The sequence below is a fragment of the Oreochromis aureus genome, linkage group 17 (assembly GCF_013358895.1).
Source record: "Oreochromis aureus strain Israel breed Guangdong linkage group 17, ZZ_aureus, whole genome shotgun sequence".
NCBI lineage: Eukaryota > Metazoa > Chordata > Actinopteri > Cichliformes > Cichlidae > Oreochromis > Oreochromis aureus.
In genome coordinates, this window is record NC_052958.1 from 20,046,277 (window position 1) to 20,069,625 (window position 23,349).

The following is a 23,349-nucleotide window of genomic DNA, read 5'->3' on the forward strand; positions in this document are numbered from 1 at the left end:
GTTATGTTGTGGCAGGGATTTGTCCACCAGGGGGCAACAGTTGTTGGAGAGTTTTCAGTCTGTGGGGCGCATGCCCCGTCTCCCGCAATAAAGAAGTAACTGTGAGTTAAACATGGTCTCCGTGGTCCCTTAATCCTAGGATATTACATATGGCGACGAGGGTAAAAGCCAGGTGTGGCCGTGAAGTTACGCCGTGATAAGTGACTTATGAAGTGAGGTTGACAAGTGGTACAGCGATAGCATCTGTTGGAAGCGGAGCGTAACCCTTGGTGTGGAATAATGGCTACCACAGTGGGCTCGGTGGCACCGTTCGACAGCGAGCTGCAATCCTGGGAGGAGTATTGTGAGATTTTGGATTACTTCTTTGTGGCGAATGATATTAAGGAGGAGGAGAAGAAGCGAGCGGTACTGTTGAGTTGCGTGGGCGCACAGACCTATGCCCTGATTAGGAACCTACTCAGTCCGGTCAAGCCAGGGGATCGTTCTTATGCTGAGTTGGTGGGATTGTTGAACAATCATTTTCACCCTAAGCCGAGTGAAATTGTGCAGCGGTGGAAGTTTAACACACGGAATAGAAGGCCGGAGGAAAGTGTGGGCGATTATGTAGCGGAGCTGAGGAAGCTCGCACAGGACTGTAACTTTGGAGATTCCCTGACGGTGATGCTGCGGGATCTTTTAGTGTGCGGAATAAGCGACGACAGGATACAGCGCAGATTGTTAGCAGAGGATTCCCTAACATTTGAAAAGGCGCTGAAGTTTGCTCAAGCAATGGAGGCGGCTAACAGAGACATTGTGGACTTGAAGAGCATGACGGAACAGTCGCGATTCGCTAAAGGATTAGGAGCGGTAAACAAGATGGAGGACGGCGGCTCGACGTCACAACAGGTTATCAGGAAGTGCTACAGATGTGGAGGGGTAAATCATGTGGCCAAGGACTGCAGGTTTGTTTCAGAAAAATGCCACAACTGTGGAAAGGTGGGACACATAAAAAGGGTCTGCCGAATGAAAATGGAACAAAAAGGAGGGCGTGGCAGACAAGGTAAACAGGCCCATTTCTTGGAAGAGGAGAATGTGGACAGTGAGGAAGAAGGAGCTGAAATGCACCACATAAAGGCAAGTAGTGTGACTATGTATAATGTGCATGAGGAGATTAGCATCCCAAGGGAGGAACTCATCAGACAGAAGCTAAAAGTAAATGGACAGAATGTGACATTTGAAGTAGACACAGGCTGTGGCTACACTATCATGTCGAAGGAGTCATTTAAAAAACTTTTTGAAGGCAGTAATGCACCCAAAGTAAGCAAGTGTGGAATCAAACTGAGAACGTATGGAGGCCACAAGGTACCCGTGTGGGGGGCAGCCCAAGTGCAGGTGGAATTCAGAGACAGTAAAAAAAAAACTGGACGTGGTGGTGGTTGAAGGGGCTGGAACTAGTTTGATGGGTCGGGGATGGATTAAGGCCCTCCAATTAGACTGGCAACCTGTACATAAGATAGAAGGCAGAGATGATGCCTTACAGCGGATACTGGCCAGACATGAAACAGTGTTTAAGGATGAGTTGGGAACACTAAAGGGGTTTGCAGCAAAGATACATGTAGCCAGTGATGCCAAACCGTGCTTCTATAAGCCCGATCAGTTCCATTTGCTATGAAAAGAAAGTGGAGCAGGAACTGGAGAGACTGTTGAAGGAGGAGATCATCCAACCAGTGAAATTCTGAGAGTGGGCCGCACCCATCGTACCCATACTAAAGCCAGACTCCAGCGCCAGAATTTGTGGTGACTACAAGCTGACTGTTAACAAGGTGTCACCTGTAGAACAATACCCCATTCCACGAATGGAGGACATGATAGCGGGGCTGGCGGGAGGAGAAAAATACACCAAGTTAGATATGAGTCACGCATATCAACAGGTTGTACTTGATGATGAATCTAGAAAGTATGTCACAGTGAACACACACAGGGGTTTGTTTACATACACCAGGTTGCCATTTGGTGTGAGTTCAAGTCCTGCCATTTTTCAGCGCACCATGGAGAGTGTGTTGCAAGGTCTGACCAATGTCGCAGTGTATCTGGATGACATCATCTTGATGGGAAAGAATGACAAAGAACATCTTCAAACACTGGATGGAGTGCTGCAGCGCTTGGAGGAGGCGGGCCTGCGCTTAAAAAGGAGCAAATGTCAATTCATGGAGAAGGAAGTGACATTTTTAGGACATCGGGTGGATAAGACCGGTTTACATCCAGTGCCAGCGAAAGTGAAAGCAGTGCAGGAGGCGCCATCCCCAAAATCAGTGACAGAGCTGAAAGCTTATTTGGGGTTGTTGAACTTCTATAATAAGTTCTTGCCAAACTTGTCCACACTGTTGGCCCCACTGCACAAGCTTCTGAGAAAGGGGGAACCGTGGTGTTGGGGACCAGCACAGGAGAAGGTTTTCTGCAAATCAAAGGAACTGTTGCAGTCAAGCAGTGTATTGGTACACTATGATGAGCAAAAAGAATTAATTCTTTCGTGTGATGCCTCCCCCTATGGAGTGGGAGCAGTACTAGCTCACCGCATGCCAGATGGTCAGGAAAAACCCATTGGGTTTGCATCACGTACCCTGAATGCAGCAGAAAAGAACTACTCACAGCTGGATAAAGAAGGATTGGCTGTAATATTTGGTGTACAGTATTTTCATAAGTACCTGTACGGCCGGAGGTTTATGATTATCACGGATCATAAGCCATTGATAAGTTTGTTTCATGAGTTGAAGGCCGTCCCTCAGATGGCGTCACAGCGGATCATGCGATGGGCGGTGTTATTAAGAGCCTATGAGTATGTCATTAAATACAGAGAAGGCAAAAATAACAGTAATGCTGATGGTCTGAGTCGTCTCCCTCTTCCAGAGAAACTCCCTAAAGAGGTGGCAGCTAAGGACCAGGTGTTGATGGTAGATCAGGACCAGGAGGGAGTGATGACATCTGAGCAGCTGCAAAGATGGACAACCAAAGATCCCATACTCTCCAGAGTGCGTGAGTATGCTTGGAGAGGATGGCCCACTACGCAGCATCCTGATTTTCAGCCCTACAGACAGAGACAACAGGAGCTGAGTGTGCAGGATGGGTGTGTGCTGTGGGGTGCGAGGTTGGTGATACCAGAACAAGGTCGACGCCCCCTTTTGGAACAGCTACATCAGTCACACCCAGGAATGAGCCGCATGAAGGGCCTGGCCAGAAGCTACATGCGGTGGCCGCATATGGAAAATGACATTGAAGACAAGGTGAGGTCCTGTAGTACATGTCAAGAACTAGAGATGGCACGATACCACTTTTTTATGTCCGATACCGATACCGATATCATAAATTTGGATATCTGCCGATACCGATATGAATCCGATATTGTGTTTTTAATCAATAAAACTGTTTTTTTAATATCTTGCTGCATTTTGTATAAGTTCATACTCAAGTTTAAATAAACAACAACACTAAAGCTATTCTGTTATACCTGTGTGTAAAAAATACACTGCACCCAAAATATTTCATAGTTCAGCAACACTGATCAATCTAATAAACCTTACCTAACTTAAAACCTAACTTAAACCTGCTCCATCCTCCCTATTCTGGTATTTTAAAGAGTGCTTAGCAGAAATATTAAGCAACCTAACTAATAGGGTTGCAAACTCCCAGCAAAAAAAAAAAAAAAAAAAGGGAACCACCCACCCTCCACCTCATGATGCTTAATCGATGTAATCAACTTTAATTTGATGCAGGGTGAAAAAAAATGCACAGAAACAAATTATTTTTCAAGAATAATTAAATAGATTCAAAATCTTTCTTCTACAGAATTGCAGAATTCACAGACGGTACGTTCCCAAAGGAAAAAGTACTATAGCTTACTAGGGTATATAGACTTAAGAGTTACTATATATAGTAATGGACTTCTATACATTTTACATCAGATTAAAACTTTGGGTGTAAGATTCAGATAATTATTTATTAAAAGCTAGACATTTTAAATGAGAATAAGAAAGAAAAGTATGTCTTTGTGCCCCCTTTTCCCTGTTCATGCCCTATCGGCCCCCCTGGCTGCACTTTGCTAGATCCGCCCCTGCACAGTTACCAGCCGTCAGCTACGTAGAAAAGGATCCTGGTGTAGAAAGTAATATTAAATAAATTCTAACAACAGCTTATCAAGCTTAAACGTGCTGCTGTTGTTCAGCCGCTGGTTTCCTCTTTCTGGCGCGAAGTGGGCCAAAAACAAAGAAGAGAGACAGACTCGCGACAGAAAAGCCGATCAGCTGATCGTTAAGCAGTTTCACGATTGAAGTAGCAGCAGGAAGGTGAGGGAGAGAGAGAGGCAGTCGCTCCATATATCGGTTGTTAAGCTTAACGCGGGAACGCTTTACAAACATTCAGAGATGAACTTACACACTTGCTTTACTTCTCTCTGGGATAACTTCCTCGGAGATGAAATGCTGGTTTGGTAGCGAGGCTACAAATACACACAGCCGCTCTATCACATGAGGCATACTGCTGCAACGTGCTACGGTTATGAGCCGAGTTACGCCGTGTTGCAAGTTTTGTGAGATGCTTTTTTTGATATTTAATGGATCGGAGTACATTTTTTATTTTTCGCCGATATCCGATCCAGTAATTTAGGTCAGTATCGGACCGATACCGATACGTAATATCGGATCGGTCCATCTCTATCAAGAACATAGGCACAGGCCGCAAGAGGCACCGCTACACCCCTGGGAGTGGCCAGAAAAGCCCTGGAGAAGGATACATATCGATTATGCTGGCCCGTTTTTGGGTAAAATGTTCTTAGTAATAGTGGACGCCCACTCCAAATGGTTAGATGTGTATCCAGTTCCATCCGCTACAGCAGCTGCAACCATAGACTGCCTGAGAAACTGTTTCAGCACGCACGGCCTTCCTGAGATGGTGGTCTCAGACAATGCCCAGTGTTTTGTAAGTGCACAAACTAAAGAGTTCATGGCAAAGAATGGAATCACTCACGTCACCTCCGCTCCATATCACCCAGCATCCAATGGGTTAGCAGAAAGAGCAGTGCAAACGTTTAAAGAACTCATGAAAAGAGTACTGGAGACACACTGGCAACCAAGTTAAACAGGGCTCTGTTTAGTTACCGAATCACACCACAGTCCACAACAGGGAAGTCTCCCGCTGAGTCGATGATGGGCCGGAAGTTGAGGTGTACTCTTGATCTTATACACCCTGATTTGAAACAGAAAGTGACAGCAAAACAAGATAGCCAAAGACTGTATCATGATAGACATGCCAAGGAGCGCATGTTTGTTATTGGAGACACAGTATATACCAGAAACTATGGCAGAGGACCCAAATGGATACCAGGACTTATACAGGAGATGACAGGGCCGGTTTCCTACTTGGTGATGCTGGGCAATGGGACAGTGGTGAGGCGTCACGTAGATCAGCTGTTTGCCCGCCTGGAGCCGTGCCTGGCAGCAGGAATGCCTGAAGGCCACCCAGGCGAGCCGCCAAAGGCAGCCCCAAACATCAGCGCTGAGACAGGAGACACGGATGGAGGTGCAAGTTACACCGGTGGTGAAGCCACATATGGAGAGTAGTGATTCACAGGAATCACCAGCCACTGGGTTACGGCGATCGCAAAGAACCAAGAGACCTCCGGAGCACCTGAGAGACTTTGTGCCGTGATTGATGATAATAAGGAGATTACGGTGAACTGTTATACGTTAACCTAAGACTGTTGGACTAAAGGTTCATTATTACAGAGTGAAATTTCAATAACGGCTGGGGACGGGGTTGTTGTATTTTTACAAAGGTGAAGTTTTTTGTTTATGGGTATTTTCTGTAGTCAGTAAAACTACAGAGTAGTTTCAGTTTAAGGGGGGAGGAATGTTATGTTGTGGCAGGGATTTGTCCACCAGGGGGCAACAGTTGTTGGAGAGTTTTCAGTCTGTGGGGCGCATGCCCCGTCTCCCGCAATAAAGAAGTAACTGTGAGTTAAACATGGTCTCCGTGGTCCCTTAATCCTAGGATATTACAATTAACTCCTCTTTGTCTTACTTTTCACAGTTCAACTGGGGAGGGTCTCCTAAGATCTACTCCTAAGTTCACGACACAGTCAGGCCTTTATTTATATCCAGGGCAGTGTCAGTGTCTCTACCATAATTCTACATTCTATCTTAACACATTTCTAAACTCTAAAGCAAACTAAACATTCCTACATGTCTAAACTCTAAAATAAGCTAAACATTTCTACACTGTGTATTATTGTTATTACTTTACTAGGGATGGGAATTTTGATGAATTTAGCGACTCTGATACCTTTATCGATATCACTTAAGGATTCGATTCCTTATCAGTTCTCATATCGACTCTCATTGGGTTCTTGCTAGCTCCGCTTTGAGTGTTACCACCATCACTAAGCAGCATATCAAACATTACATTTGTGCAAATTAGCTGCATGTTGGTCAAATGTTTGTGCATTTTGGATGCATTTCCTCAGTGTTGGGTCATTACTCAAAAAAGTAATGTATTACAGATAGTACACAGAACACATTTATTAAAAGTAATGCAGTACGCTACTTAATTACTCCAGCGAGAAAAAGAGTTGAAAGTGTTAGTTAGCAGAATAATACAGCTGTTTATGTTACTGGATGCAGTTTGCAGTTCAACATTATGCTTTTGTCCTTTTGTGCGATAAAAATAAAAGTAATGTCCACATCCATGCTGTAAACTATCCTGCTATTTTCCTCCCTCAGCAACTAAAATCAGCTGATAGTAGCACAAGTACAAGAACCAAAAAGCGGAACTGATAGGCAAGCAGATTAACGATTCCAAGGAATTTGACTACTAGGAACGGTTCTTGTCGATTCCCATTCCTAGTCTTTACCTTACAACGTAAAGCACCTTGAAGCGACTGCTGTCATGATTTGGCACTATAAAAGTATAACTGAATTGGGACCCCATTTTCCACTTGCTAAGCTAAGCAGAGCTATCACATCATTTCACATGGAACACGCAGCTAAATAAACAAATGTTTCTATATACTGAGGTGTCAGAACTCATTGAAGGCACAGGGAAGGTCGTCAGATTTTGTCTTTATGGAGTAAATAGTTAAGGCAGCAAGCTTTGGAAATGTATTCCACAACTTAATTTCTTTTGATTTAAAAGTCCTGTTTCTGTCCGTGTACCAAGTTAGATTTTGCTTTATCTGATTTCAGAATTAATGGGAGTAACCAGATTCTGTGTGATGTCCACTTAAATAATGGTTTAATATAATAGAATTTTCTTTCTCAGATCAAGTCCATCATTACCTGTCAAGGAGTGGCTGCGTGCAGGCAAGAGAGGACCCAAACGCACGGCTCAAGACACACGGGGATGAACTCAAAAGGCAGGGCTTTATTAACAGGAACACAAAGAGCGATACAAAACTATAGCTAAGGAGAAAGCTAAGGCACAGGGGAGACACAAGGAAACGCACACAACCATGAGGGACGACGCAACACAGAACAGAGGGGGACGCTGACATAAATACACAGAAGGTAACGAGGGAAGTGGAAGCACACGTGGAACACGACAGAGCGGGGAGGAGAGAGAGAGAGAGAGAGAGAGAGAGAGAGAGAGAGAGAGAGAGAGAGAGAAAACACGATGGAAAGAAAAAAACAAAAACACGGGACACAAGGAGTGGAAGCAAAGCACGATAACTCAAATCAATATATGCATTGTCACACAGAGGGAGAGACAGACGACAACACGGGGGGGGGGGGGGGGATCTAATAACCAATACTGAACAGAAAACCTAGGGATCTTAAGAATACAAATGAACTTAATACAGAATGTCAAAACTCAAAACATCGGGTCAGAAGTCCTGGGACCATGACAGTACCTCACTTTGATCTCCCCATCTGATAGTTGATTGGAGCAAGTAAAAGTAAACCACATCAGGAAGGTTTCTGTTCCTTGCAATTATAATGGGAAGGAAGCGAGGGAAGGAAATGTGAGCAGTGTGCGGATATAGGCCACTTCCTGTCACAGTAAAATGTTCTGCATTGCTTGAATACAAGTAAAGCAAATCAGGTGGAACTACCATAAAACTCAAACTCATGACAAAAAGAATAATAAATGAAAAAAAAAAAACTTGGTTAGAGTGTACATGGCCCATGAGAACAACATTTATCTTCAATTTGAATTCCCCTTTTTGATTTGTTTAAATTTTTTATTTATTTATTTTAAATTGTGTTTGACAGGTGGAACAGTGGTTAAAACCTCTTTAAATAGCATCAGGAGCACAGCAGATTCATCCAGGCAAACACTGAGCATCCACAGGCCTGAGGACATTCATCTTTGGTTTGAAACTTTTTTTGGGAAATTCATGCTTACATGGAAAAAACCCCTCAAACTTGTAAAGTCTCGGGATTCAGTTTTTCTTAATAATTATGGGATACGTGAAAGTTTTATTTAGTTGGCTGAATGTATTTTTATGCTTTTTCTACGTCTTTCCTAAAATGGACTACAAAATAAATGAAGCAAAACAAGCAAATGTTGGAGCACTCGAGAAGCTTGACATTTGATATAAAACAAACAAGAACCCCCCTAAAAACCTAAATTCCAGCATCCCTTATTATGCAGTGTGAGTTTTTAAAGAGCACCAACAAGAGAAAGAAGAAGAAACGTTTATATTAATAATAATAACCATGATGGGGTGCGAGATTTACTGATGGAGGTATGTTAGAACAATTTCAACTTCCTGAGGATTTTTTTTAATTATTGCAAAGACAAAATAAAAAAAAATAAAAACACCCCCAAAATAATATAAATAATATGGCAGCACACACTGAGAAAGATGTATGGAAGCCAGCTACAACCAGAATTAAAATGATAAAAAACAACAAACAAACAAAAAACTAAAACTAAAAATCCAGACTATACACTCACCTTTTAAGAAGAGTAAGAAAACTTAGATTTAAAGTGTCCTCCATATAGCCGGACTGCCATTTTCAAAAGTTTAAAAAAAAAAAAATAAGAGAAAAAGAAAGCTACAAGCAAGGGAAAAGTCACTTTTACGAGAACATGAGAAACTAATTTTTATTTTGTGCATCAACTTGGCTATTGATTGAATATTTTTGGCTTAAATTGGCTTCCATACATTGTCAAATACACAATCAAATCATAACCAACATACTCATAACAGTTCAAGGTTTTGGGAAATTTTAAATCAACAGAATTTAATTATATTGCAGTTTTTTACTTTGCATTTACTGCGTGATTTTTAAAAGCTGCTCGCTTCACCTCTCTCGGACACAAACTATTTTATCATTTCAGGTAACATAATGCCTTTTACAGAAAATACAGATTATATGAAAGGTCTATTTTTTTGGTAACCATTGGGACTCCATACTCGTGTATAAGAAGCTTTAATCTCAGTGTGCTCCTTCACAGTGAAAGCACAGGATGAGTTACATTAGCACGGAGGATATATGGTGGTTACACTTGGGCAGAGATGATGGTGCCTCAGGCGTTGGTGGTAGGTCCGTCCTTCTTGCCGATCTGACAGTAGAGAGCCATGGAAAAAGCCAAGCCGAAAATCTGCAGGAACAACAAATGACTCATTATTAAAACTTTAATAAAATAAGATAAAAGAAAATATAAAAACGGTAACTGTTAATCTCTGGATCTTTTCCACACAGCGGGTCTTTTGCCCCATCCCCCTCCCCTCACCCCCAGCTGGTCGCAGCAGATAGCTGCCCCTCCCTAAACCTGGTTCTACAAGAGGAATCAGGCACCTCCAGGCAACTGGCGATATATAAATAAAATTGACCTAATGCCAATCAATCAATCTCCTTTTTGCATGTTCCACAATTTTTCTATCAAGAGAAAAAATAACAACAAAAAAATAATTAAATTAAAAATTAGAAGATGACTTTTTATCAAGTGAACTCAAATGTCCCCTGAAGTGATGTGGTGACTGTGTGTGTCAGCTGACCAGCAGGACGGCGATGCCGAAGGCGATTCCCAGCACTATCACCATATTCTCCTTCATCAGGTTGACGATTCGGGTGGAGCAGGGCTGCAGGGTGCGAGCAGAGCAGCATGGGTTATTATGGTTCATTTAACTGTGTCTCAACGATGAGAGGAAAGTAAGAGTATGGGTGTATTGTACAGATATAAAGTGAAATCAGATTCCTGCTGGGATGCTCAATCCAGTGTTCAGCAGTCACAACCTTACCGTGCTGTAGTAACGATCTGAGCCACACTCAGCACCGGGGACAGGGGTGGCACTTATGGTATAGTTGCAGCGACAGGATTCTGGGAATGGATCTGGGGACCAGTCTGTCTTTCCGTTCACAAGACCACAACACTTGAGCTGGGAAGAAAATACAAATAGGATTGGAACTAGTGTAATAGTCTTAGTAAACCCTTCAATCCTTTTCAGCCTGTCGCAATATTAGCAGCCAAGAGATAGGACTCTCCTTTTGACAACCTCAAACATTTGTAACAGGAGTTTGGAACAGTCCATTTTTACTTGTTTTTACTTGATAGGTAATAATGATAACTGCCTCATTAGCTTTAGGAAATTATTGTTCAGGGTACAGCGTGACTTCCATAGATTCTGGTTTTTTGGGCAGCCTTTGAGTACTGAAAACAATCCCTATTTTTAAAATTGAGTTTTGAGTCAGTGAAACAGTATAAAAATTTGCTGTAATTCCAAAGTATTTAATTATTTAATGGATTAAAGACTGCAGTTCAATTGCATCTTAATTGATTTCAAATAGACTGTGGTGGTGTCACTGTCCAAAAACTTATGGACCCAAGTGTTGCAATTGAGCTCATATAGATGCCTCAGGGTCGGGAAACTGACATTTGTCATCATGTATTTACACTGCATCATACCGCTGACCAACTTACAGGCAGTTGAACGCACAGTCGCCCTCTGGTGGATGTGTGCAGTAAGCACAGTCAGTCACATAACACGTAGATCTGTTTATCTTAAATTTGATGTTCCAGCATTTTAGTTTACGCCCCTGGTCATGTGTGAGCAGCAGTTAACTGGTTATTCATTTTTGGATTACATGTTGTGCTTCAGTAAATGTAAACCATAGTACAATAAGATACCCTGTACACTGCCAGCACATTCTTCTTAAATACCAAAGGTGTGTTTCAAGATTTAGGTTAACTTGTGTATCTGATTGACTGCTTCTAAGAGTGTCTTTCTGCATTACAGAAGGAAAACTGTATGTGTGTGCAAGTGCGCGTGTGTGTGGGTGTGTGTATTACATCTTTCTGCAGATTCTCCAGGTCACTTTTCACCGACTGAGGTTGGTTTGCGAGTGGCAACATAGCTTTCAACTGCTTGTTCACCCAGTCTTCCATCTGCAAACAGAAAAGCAACATGATGTTTGAGCCTCATCAAAAATAAAAATAAAATTAAGTAGTCACACAGTTGCTATTTTACCTTATTCTGGCTCACAGCTCCTGCGATGCCGGCTGCCACCAGTAGGATGAAGATGATTAGAAGGAAGATGAAGAACTGAGGGAACACACATGATATAGAGCAACAATTTTTGTAAGACTTGCTGAGGTGGAAAGTTCAGTAAAGCTAAATGTGTCCCACCTTAAGTTCACACATCTTTTTAATCGACAAAACATTTGTGTGATAGTGACAAATCAACATATTTCTATTTTTTGATCTAACAAGTTAGCTGAAATAACTTCAACATCTGGATGGAAACCCGCCAGCTGTTGGCAAAAGTTTCAGTTACTGAAGATCAGGTATAATCCCTCAGTGTAGGTTTCATTAACTAAGTGATAGGGATGCACCGATACCGATACTGGTATCGGGTATCGGGGCCGATACTGTAAAATGTGTGCGTACTCGTACTCGTAAAAGTTAACCGATACCATGAACCGATACTAATGTAGCCCGGATGGGAATTTGGGAGTGGATACTCATAATTCCCATGGACTTAAACGCCACGGTAACATAAGGTGTTCACAGTTGATGTTATGTGATGTAACTCTACCCTGAATGTAATTTGCCCTGTAATATGTCGCAAGGTAAATACAGGTAATTAGAGCAATCAAACTGTTATGTTAATCATAAAAGTATTATTTTATGGTATGTAACTCTGAAGGGAGTTAAAATATTTTTCAGAGTTCTCATTTTCTGGAGGCCCGTGAAGGTAGCATAAAACGGGACCTGTGTATCTGTTGCAATGGAGGAGGAGAAGAGAACGGCATGGAGAGATGAACGAGGTTAGCTGAACCAAAGTGAGAGACCCGGCTAGTTTTACTGAGGTTAACCAGCACAAAAGAGTGTGTGACTAGAAAGCTGACCGTGTGAGAGCTTCACAACAGAGTGTGGGTGAAGTGACTTTTTGTTTCAACGGTCGCACCACCGTGGAAAACTGTTTCCAGCTACGACCGCCGAGGCTAAAGGCTAGCCCGGACTGCTTGGCTTCGCCAAGGAGGCAGCCGCTATGGACTGTCGGAGAGCTGGACAGTGACTCGCTAACGTGCTGTAGCAGAGACAGCATCGGGTCCGCAAGGAGTGGATTTATTGTGGGACTGGTGAACGGCGATCTACCGGGCAACGGAACTGTAAGTCAGACTTTTGTGCTCTTACTGGGGAGAAGAGGATTTTTCTCCATCGTCCGGCGTGAGCAGCAAACAGGCCTGCAACAAGTGTGAATGTGAGTGTGTGGAGCCCATGTGTGAATATTGTGTGTTTAGTGGATTTATATAACGTGTTTTGGAGTGTATATTAGTGAGTCACTTACCAAAAGGTGATAACATAAGTTGGGTTTTTTAATATAATTTGAAAGGGAATTATGTCATTTATACAGTGTATTTCATTTGGTTAAGGAGTTGGAATATCATTTGAGTTTAAAAAAGGGATGTGTTGTACAGTATTTGTCTCTGCCCTTACGTTCAGTAAACGTTTCGTTTGGGTTAAAGAGTTGTCTGGGGTCGTTTCTTTACTACTGGTTAAGTTTAACTTGTGTGTGGTAGAAGTATCGGTTTTTGTACTCGGTATCGGCAAGTACTCAGATCCAAGTATCGGTATCGGATCGGTTTGAAAAAATTGGTATCGTTGCATCCCTACTAAGTGATGTGTTTTGCTCCAAAAACATAATCAAAATGTAATGCTCACCAGCAGCAACATGCAGCGGCTCTCTTTGAGGGCTCCACAGCAGCCCAGGAAGCCAAGAACCATGATGATCGCGCCGATGGCGATCATCAGGTTGACGGCAGGGAAGTACTGATCGGTGATCTGTGGACAGATGAGGTGGAAGTCAAAGGCAAGCAGAGGTTGATCTAAAGTTTTAAAAAGCACCTACATGTGTTAGAGAGGATGTTGAGGTTTGTCTTTATGGAATAGTTTACGTGTGATCACAGAGAAAATGTGATGAATGTCTGAGTGACAGATGGGAAAATACACAACGATATAGGTTTCAGAAGTTTCAGATGACTGGTCCTGGTTTCTGAGCATGAGAGTAGCTCTGATGCGATACATAAAGCTCTGAAGGCAAAGCTGGAATCACAGTAACAGTTTTATTTACCACATATTCTCCCTGAAGAATGAAACGAAGTCACCTTCTGAGTGTTACCACAGATGATATAAACACAGTAAAGACTTATTGTGTGCGAGGTCCACACATCATCTGGAATCCATTGAAGAGACCCACTGTCACACCACTATACTACACCATCGCCTGCCCGAAGCCCCAGAACATGAACGTCTGAGCTCATCTATGCAATACTGCAGTCTCTTTAAAGTCCATCGCTGACTCACCTCGTTTCCACCCTTGCTGACTCTCAGGTAGATGGAGACGGCCAGGATGAGGCAACCGCTCAGCTGGAGGGAGAAGAAGACTGAGATTAACTGAATGAATTTTTCACAGAATCTGGCAACATTTGGTGGTGAAACTCTGCAGCAGCGCAATAACAAAATAGACATCGTGACATTTAACAAGCACTTCAATGCTCCCTGGAGGACAAAGCTCTAAAGCTTTCCTTTAACATCTCAGTCAAAGGAAAGAAACGTTTTCAGAATTTGTAATGCATGGCAATATTTCCAGGTATATACATGATCATATTTAATATAAGGCAGACAATTGCCAGCAGGAATTAAATGTACATGTCTACTCAAAGGTGACTTTATTGCGAGTACAAGATTGTATGTGTTGTGTTGCTGAAATTGCTTATTTTGGTGCGAATGAGGAAGTGAAGAGATCCTTTTATCTTCCTTTTAATGTTTTAATTTTGATTTTCTTATTATGCTATTATCAGTCCTCCAGTAATGAGAGTCAAAGCTGTGCAGCAGCATCATATGTAGACATGACACAGCACTGCCACCATCAGGTTAAAGTAAAAATTACAACATTGTCCTTCATTTTCATCAAGAATACTGATTAGAATAAGGTCAATACATTTAAAATACATTGATAAAAATCATAAGAGAACACTTATAGGAGGAATACAGGGAAAGACTCCAAAGAAATTAAGAAAAAACAATAAATGGTTTGACTAGGGTTACCAAAACATCTACCAGTTATAAGATCCATTGTCACGTCCAGCTAACTCTGAGGTGAAAAAATAAATAAATAAATAAATAAATAAATAAATAAATAAATCTGACACTTCTCATGTTTTCAGAGTTTTATATATCTGAGGTCCTGATCACATGTGCATAAGTAAGCAGAGATTGTCACAGCTGTGAGCCAAATTAAGCCACATTTGTCTGGTTAGCGTTAGCTGCCAACCACATGTTTCTGACCGAAGAGCAGGAAGTTGGGACTGAGCAAAGAGGAATGAAATAACCCTTTTACACTCCAACAAATGCATCAAAAGGCAGAAATAAAAGGTTTGCCATTATTAATAATAATAATTTAACAAAAAATAGATTACATTTTTACTGATTATTAAATAAATGAAAAAAAAAAAGAAAGAAATGATCATAAACTGAAATTAATAAAATTGAGCACTTTGGCCCTCTCTGGTTCCAGCTGAATCATTAGATATAAAATGAAATACAATTAGGACTCCAGCTTCATGTATGAAAGTTGGGTAAATGGTGACCGGACAGAATCAAAACAATTATTTGGAGTCAGACTTTATTATGTCTGCGATGATGTCAGAGTGGTTCAATCACGCCTGTTTTAAAGATAAACATCATGTCAGCACCAACACGCCTTCATGTGATCTTCATTTACCCGTTGCCACGGTGAAGCCTGATATAGGAACTCTATTCATGGCAGCTCTCTTTCCACACACACACACACACACACACACACACACACACACACACACACACACACACACACACACACACACACACACACACACACACACGACTGAAGGCAAGCAGAAAGTTCATTGTTGGAGCTCCAGCCAGAAGCAGGAAGTGGGAATTTGCAGAAGATGCTTTAAAGAACAAAATCATTCATCAGCAGCGGGAGGAGTGAGGTCTTTATTCTTTAACTTCAGTTTTATTTTTTAGTTTAAAAACAGTTTCGTGCATGTATGAAGTGAAGCGTTGGGGATAACATTTAAAAAAACGAAAGCTGAATTTCCCGCTCCGCTTCTGAATGAACGGAACCTGGTGAGGACAAACAGGGAAAAGGTTGTGACCTCCGCGCACACAAATATAACAAATGGCACCACACCCTGAACCTATCCTGACTCACCGTCTATCGAGGTTTTACACACACACACACACACACACACACACACACACACACGCACGCACGCACGCACGCACGCACGCACGCGCACGCACGCACGCACACGCACGCACGCACACACGCTGATTGTGTTTGCTGTGCTTCAGTTTCGGTGCACAAAGATTTTTTTTTCTAAAGCTCCCAGAGCAGAAATGCTTCAGCTCCTCTGACTCAGGCAGAGGAGCTGACTGATGCAAGAGAAGGGAGGATTATTCTGAAATGAGCAGAAGCGAACACCAGGATGTCCGATGGCCATGTGCTGCAGTGATTTATCTGATATACAGACCTGCACGCTGCTGTAAGCAACCACACATTTAATGCTTACAATCATAAGCCGCTGAATTAGACCTCAGTTTAGTTCGTAATGAGAAACTGAATGAGTGATTGAGGTGATTCAGGACTCTGCTGGGTCAATTTACTGTTACAATTGAATCAGGTCTTCAGTTTTGGTTGTTTTGGGCGATTTCAGGATGCAACACCTCAAAATGCACTGGGGAGATAACCAGCTGTTATCTCCCCAGTACTGATCTGTGTGGACTGTGTCTAGGATTTAGGCGACTGGAACAAACATTGTTCAAATATCTCTAAAAGTAAAACCCTGGTTAACTTTAAAAAGGTCACAATTAGTGATTAAAAGTGGAAAATTACAGTCAGCTCTTTCCCTGTACACGTGTTCTGGGTCAGTTCCTGTAAAACACGCCCAGTTGTAGGAAAAGTAGGTTTCCGTGATTAAAAAGGTCACAGACAGATACACAGCAGGGGTCAGAAATGATCCCAGTTGATCACAGGAATGTTAAGCAGCAGCATATGATTGACTTCCTACATCGTCTGTTTCCTGTAGTACATTTGAACACTAACCCCCCCCCCCCTACACACACACTGTTTTCTCCTCGTGGCTACAATTAGATTTAAAAGACAAAAGATGGGCTTTTAGATGAAGTCGGAGGGACGTGCTCATTTCTAAGAACAGAGTCATTAAAGGTCATAATGGCAGGAAGGACTCGCAGTTCAAGTTCTTTATGGGGAAAGATTAAAAAGGACCTTTTCTATACTGAAAAGCGTTTGCTCATTTAAATTATTCTCATTTTTCTGCTCAAAGCATTTTAGCTGTAACCCCTGCATATTGACTTGAAGTGATTTAATTCACTTAAAAAGTAAAAATGATGATTAGAAGCTTGAGAAGGTTTACAGTTGTGTCCGATTCCAGCTGCTTCTTTCCCCTTTTAAACTCATTTTGCCTGAAAATCTGTGACGGGAGAAATCTTGACTACGTGCGCAGCGGAAAGTTGTACAGATCATTTTGAGATTAACAAAAATGGCCGTCTCATAACATATGCAGAATTAAAACATGTCGGTATTATTAAAGGATCTCCTCAATCTTTGGGCCAAAAGAAAACGCACGGTGTGTCATTTCCCACGCTATAGATCGTCCTCGATGTCAGTCACTCACTCACACACACGGACATGGTTAAACTTTAGGGTGCATGACAGCAAACTGACGTTCAGGCCGGTTTAACAACAAACAAAAACCTGCTGATGGCGATACTGCCCGAGGTGAAACAAAACAAAACTCAGTTTTTGGACTTTATGTTTGCTGTTGAGACATCTGCCCTCATGCAGTAAACAGTGAATAGAGGCCAAAAACACAGACGTGTCCCACATGCAGAGTGTGTGCAAATCAGTACAGAGAACTGCGAACCGTCCTTTGTCAGGTGAGTGGGTGTGCAGCACAGGAGTGTTTCACCTCCCATATCAGTGGAACAAAAAACCCACACACCCAAACAAAGTCATTGTTTTCTTTGGGAGGCGTTGGCGACGGTTGCAGGGGATCATCACAGGACATACATGCAGAGAGACTTTCTGTTAGCATGTTGCTCTGCAGGTTTTCTCCTATCAGAGATGAACCCGCCCCAGGGAGCAGCGCAAATAAAGGCCGAAGCCTTTATGAACTATAAACTACGTCAGGAATTCATCCCAACTTATTCTCACATTTACCACATGATTTCCTCAGGGATTAATAAAGTATTCCGATTCTGATTTAGAGCCTTTTTAACCTCAACCCACAGAGGCAGACAAGTGGGGCCCTCTCAGCTCTGTTAATGTAATGTGAAACCGCTGAAGTCCGTTCACGTGTTATTGTCACACAGTTTTGTCCTTTGTATGAGTGATTTCACGACATGCACAACTTAACCTTTAAGTGCCTTTCAAGGCTAACGTTGCCTGTTAATTATTTACCATGACTCCACCACAATGGGAAAAACGAGCAGCTCAGAAAAACCCAACAAAGATTAAGATTAGAGATCCCAGTGACAGGGTGCATGCACACAGGTTAATCTTGGCCTCAGAGTATTAGTGCTGGAATATTATTTAAAAAAAACAAAAACAAAACAAAGCCATGGAATAAGAACCGGAGCGTCAGTGACGCTGCAGCTCATCGGCCTCCGACGGCTTTCTGTAAAGTGACATTGTCGTGATTTTAAGGACAACTTGGGTGAAGACCAACCAGGTCCAGTGTTAGTTTTTCCTCACAATTTTTCCTTTTACTTCAGATGACAATAATTCTAACTAAAAACTACAGAGGGATACAAACATCGATATCATATCAAATTGATGTGTGCTGGATATATGCACTGACATTTTTTGTCAATGAAGAAAAACGAGACAAACATATTCTAGACAAACAAGATCCAGAGTTTATTAAGTTACGCAGAAAGGTGGGAGGAATTTGGAAGTCCGCCAATCAGAAGTATTTTCTCATAAAAGCACGACAAAATGTCAATGCGTGGGAGGAGGAGAAGAGAGACGTGTGAACACATTTCTCAATGTCAAAGACAAGAAGACTAAACCGTGTGGAGCAACTCTCATCAGTAAAAACACGACAGATTTCTACACTTTAGATTTAGTTGACAGTAATCGTTTGAGATTTAGTCGACTCAGACTAAAAGAATTTAGATGGCTTAATTTCGGAGTAAAACTAGTAGGCTAAGTACGTCATGATTGGGCATGTTCCCAAAAGCGAGGAATGAGGGTGGTTAAAGCAGAGATAGTGTTGTTTAATTCCTTAGCACTGATTCACAGTTGGAGACTCAGCGTCATTGCACAACAACAACCCCACCCCCCACCACCGCCACAAAAATGCTGCAGTGTGGCTACTAGTTATCATGTCATGCGACTACCGAAACTTTAAACACCTCCCTCAGTGAGGTCTTCAAGACACTGCTTGAAGTGGACTGTCAACTCACATCCGATGGTAACCCACACCCAAACTTCCAGTTATGTTTTCTTTTTAATTATTATTACTATTCTGGAAACAATAAAGCTCTTCAGATAAACGGGAAGCAACATTTCAGTACACTTCCTCTTTTTTACTTGTTCAAACATCCCAACAAAGGTGACATTTGGACTGATTTGTACAAATGTCGTCCCTGAACTCAATTAAGAATTAAATCAGATTCAGAAAGTGCTCACAGAGAATCTGCTGGATTTATGGCAAGGATAACAGAGGAAGGACACAAAGCAGGCCTCACAGACACAAAACCCAGAGGAGAGCCAGCTGTGTGGCTGTTTTGCATTTGGATCTTCCTTTAGTTCATCTCTGTGGTCATTCAGGATGTTCTGAATCTCATTCTAATCATTTTTTACCTAACCTTTTACTTTTTTGCATCTAATTTCAGTCATTTTATTTGATCTATAAGACGGGGGAAAAAACAAAAAAGAGTGGTCACCCGTTTTGTGGTACTGCATCTGTGCCTCACTTCACTGTTAACCATAGGTGGCTTATTAGATTTCCTTTGAGATGTTCAGTTCAGCAGCAGGTTTACTGACAACTGCTTTAGCACTTCTGTTTTTAATACATATTAGAGGATTAAATAAACTGAAATTTCATATCAATAATGATGCATACAAGCTTTTCTTCTTGTTTGAGTTATATAAAAAAAAAAAAAAAAAACAAAAAAAAAAAAAACATAAAACATTAATAAAGCTCAACACTAATGCCACTCGGCTCTGTGCCTCTGGTCGGTGCTGAGTGCTGCAGTAATGCTTCCTGAGGGCTGGTCTGCAGTGGTTTCTGTGGCTGAGTGCTTTACAGACAGACCTTAAAAGTTCCTCGAAGAACAAGGCGGAGTGGTGTTTGAGCCAATAGGTGGTGAGAGAGGATCTTTCTTTGTTGTTTCTCACAGCAGAGCACAATATGAAGACCAGCATTAAATGAGCTCCACAGAAAATAGGCCTGCTCCACCCTCACCACCATCATTAGGTAAACACATCACGTCCACTGAGTGGCTGTAATTAAGTTGGGATCGATTTGACTTCAGTTCTGGGAATCTGAGAGAAGACCTGAAAATAACCACAGCAGGCTGCAGGAGGAAACCTTTGAAACAGGACGCACTGCTTGATGAGGATTACAAGATGCCAGAGGCTACATGCATGAGTTTATGACTGAATAACTTTTAAATATCTTTTGAATATGTTGGTTTGGTTTCTGAGCCGAGCCGAAAATAAGCAGCAGAAACTGTGGACGGGAAGTCAGTGGAGCTGGCTGGTGCACGCAGCAAGCTCAAAACACACACGTGCACTGAAATGTTTCAGTGTACATCACACAGCCCGCGGAGATGAACATGATAACGTGCTTCTGCTTGTTCTGACTGGCTGTGCTCCAACAATGACATATTTGACTTTTCAGGCTGTAACGACAGAAATGACTTCATAACTGGGAGACTCAGCCAGACAGATCCTAGTGCAGATCATCATGTACAGCATATGAAGCCAGCTTTATGAGCGCTGTCATCATTTTACACCAGAATCTAAAAACTTCGAGATTTCACTGAAACTACGGTCTGCTGACACGCCTGAAGTGACACAGAAGAGAATAAGACTTGTATTCATTTATTTTACACCAGTTTAATCTGCGTGATCTTCAAACTGGCGACAAAATGAAATCGTCAACAGCCTTGGCTTTCATCATCAAACAAAGATCGGTTTAAAAAACAAAAACACCGCTTAGCCATTAAAGTCACTGAAAACGTTTCTCAGATCTGCATTCCCTCTGAAGGCCACCAGGTGGCGACAGCTGTGGGTTCAAAAAGACTTCAGGCCCTGTAAAAGTTTATAGTAAACCTTAATTTTTGACTTCTGAACACTTTACTGCTGAGTTTATCTTCGCGGTGATGCTGAAGAAAAATTCTGTTTTGTAAATCTTGATCACGTCATGGTTGAAAAATCAAGATTATTTGTGCTGTTCTCATTGGCTAACAGTGTAATTAACTTGTTGGGGTATTGATGGTGGAGGAAAAGCTTCACAATTACATGTGAAGTTAGACTAAGACTAAATTTTACATTTCTAGCAAACCAGCGTTTGTAGTTCTGGCACTGATGGGGAAAGCAAACTCTTGCCTTGCACAAATAGGTGAAGTCAGGAAAAAAAAAAATCTTTCCTGGTCTTAAAGTCTTTAAACTTTTTAGTGGGAGCGGCTTGTCAAATACTTCAGCTCCACAGCTGATAAAAGCCTTTCATTCTTCCACCAACAAAAACAGAGATAATGTACGTTTCCTGGCACCACCAGGTTGGTGTTGAGCAACAACAAAAATTACTCAGTCAAGCTACACGTTAAGCCCAGTGGAGCATTTGTTTTTTTTGGGGGGGGGGGCAAACATTGCTTGGAAAATATGCCAAAGACCTACACACAGTGATGTTTAAAAAAAAAACCCAACAACAACAAAAACCATTTAAATCCATGGACCATCATGCTGGATTGCTCAACTCAGGGGCGGAGGGGACAGCCACGCCCAGAAACTGAACAAATGTCCATTTGTGGAGCAAGACAAATCTGATACAACCTGTTTTACTCATTGACGGAAAGACACAAGGAGGTCAGGACGCACAAAGAATGCAGAAAAGGGAAAGACTGGGGATTAAAGAGACCAAATTTAAGAACAATCTTGATAAAGTTTGAAAAAAGTAGAAATGAATTGGAAATAAATAAATAGATAAATAATAATTTTAGTATTGAAAGCTGCATCACAGCTTCCTAAACCAGCATACCACACCTACTGTGCCAGTTGTCAAACTAATTTAGAGACAAGGCACAAATCAAATAAACTGAGCGCTTCAACCACAAGTCAAATAAAACCGGCAGGTTTGCAAACTTTTATATCAGACTCAGTTGAAATCTGGTGAACAGCCTCTAAAACTCAGACGCCACCTGTAAACACCTGCCCAATCCATCACCTGTGAATAAACTGTAAGAACTCAAGTTGTCTTAAATACTCACCCAAAAAAGAAGGTTAAAGAAGAAGAGAAGGTATTTGACACACTTGTTAACAGCCATGGTTTTCCCCTCGATTCACGTCGACCGCCTGCTTCAGAGTTCTCGAGCTTCCTGCACAGTGAACACACACAAACACACACAGTCCGTCAGGCCAGTAAACACACCAGCCTGCTCTGTTGTTTCCACCCATACAGGGTGCGTCCCTCACTGCACCCTGCTCCTCCTCCCACATCTCCTCTCTCTTTTCCTTTTTTTTTTTTTTTTTTTTTTTTAAATCTTTTCATTTTCCCGGCAGGATTCCCTCGTTTTTTCCCCCCCACCAGTTTACTATAAGCAGATAAAATTAAGATCAATGTATGGAAAGAGCTTGTGTTTAAACTCACTGCTCGGCTGAGACAAGAGTCTGAATGATACTTCAACAACTAGGATAAAGGAGAATAAACAAACTGTTTCACTTCAGTGTCTGATAAGTCAACTGCTGTTGGATGGATGTGTTCAAACATTCACATCCATCTGGATCAGTTTCATACTTGTAAAGCAGCATCGGCTGATCTGAATGATCATCTGCCCGACATCAGCAAAACCAGCAATGTAAATCTGACTTTACGCAAGAAGAAGCCACTAAGCCAAAATTCCAGCAAGATTAATGGGATTAGTTTAAGCATGAGAAGGTTATTTAGTCTTAAATAACCTGTAAAACAAAGCCAGAAAATCCTGACTAGGTGGCTTTCAGTTGCAGGGATAAAACGGTGGGTGTTTCTGTTTCCAGCTGCCTGGTACATTTTCACTCAAACATAAACTCCTGAACCTTCACAAAGTCATTTCCCCATCAGCGCAGACTGGTTTCAGGGGAAAATCAGATACCAAACCACAATTTAGACCCCGGTTCTTTTATACATAGATGAAGACACAAAGCGTCAAAAACTTGGACACCAGGCCACCACACTGAAAAGAAAATTATTTCAGGTTCTTGTTTCATGTGTTTGTGCACCCAAATTTCTGCATAGTGTTCTTCCTGGTTCCTCTATCACACATCCCATAATAAATGAGAACAAAGCAGCAAGCTGCAGATATCATCTCGGTGTAAACCAGCAGATGGCAGATTAATCATTCACATTACCTTCTGTTTCCGTTCTGTCATTCATTCATTCACTCACTCAGGCCTCTCCCAGCTCCGCTCTATTCCCCAGCCTTTCACTCCTCACCTGCTCCCAGTTTCCCAATCAGTGCACCTGCCTCCTTGTACCTGATTACCTCTCCAGTACCTCCAGCATTTCTCCACTCACTGTCGGGTTTTCTGTTCTGCCCTAGTGAGTTTTTCTCTCTGGTTTTGACCTAACACACACACAGAGGTACACCTTATTTTC

The 23,349-nt window shown here is 41.9% G+C and overlaps 1 protein-coding gene and 1 pseudogene across 2 annotated transcripts; one reads left to right on the forward strand and one right to left on the reverse strand.

Annotated features, from left to right (window-relative positions):
- Positions 1-279: 279 nt before the first annotated feature.
- LOC116318216 lies at positions 280-5,982 on the forward strand (annotated as a pseudogene).
- A 1,387-nt stretch (positions 5,983-7,369) lies between these two features.
- LOC116318222 (tetraspanin-8-like) lies at positions 7,370-23,206 on the reverse strand. Of its 2 annotated transcripts, XM_039600927.1 has the most exons (9): positions 23,103-23,206; positions 21,986-22,093; positions 13,784-13,846; positions 13,142-13,261; positions 11,444-11,518; positions 11,266-11,361; positions 10,217-10,354; positions 9,974-10,057; positions 7,370-9,576 (listed from the first exon to the last, which is right to left on the reverse strand). In XM_039600927.1, exons 2-9 carry the CDS (start codon positions 22,040-22,042, stop codon positions 9,502-9,504), a joined length of 708 nt encoding a protein of 235 aa, XP_039456861.1. In that variant the 5' UTR covers positions 22,043-22,093; positions 23,103-23,206; the 3' UTR covers positions 7,370-9,501. The 2 variants fall into 2 exon arrangements, with proteins under 2 accessions (XP_039456861.1, XP_031593025.1); XM_031737165.2 differs by lacking the exon at positions 23,103-23,206 and having other exon boundaries at positions 21,986-22,148.
- Positions 23,207-23,349: the final 143 nt, after the last annotated feature.

Excerpts from the sequence above, each read along its gene's own strand:
- LOC116318222 (XM_039600927.1), bottom strand. The coding sequence starts at position 22,042 with ATGGCTGTTAACAAGTGTGTCAAATACCTTCTCTTCTTCTTTAACCTT. Across the intron at positions 13,262-13,783 it reads TCAGCAAGGGTGGAAACGAG|ATCACCGATCAGTACTTCCC; the intron begins GTGAGTCAGCGA and ends ATCTGTCCACAG. Across the intron at positions 9,577-9,973 it reads TCGGCATCGCCGTCCTGCTG|ATTTTCGGCTTGGCTTTTTC; the intron begins GTCAGCTGACAC and ends TTGTTCCTGCAG.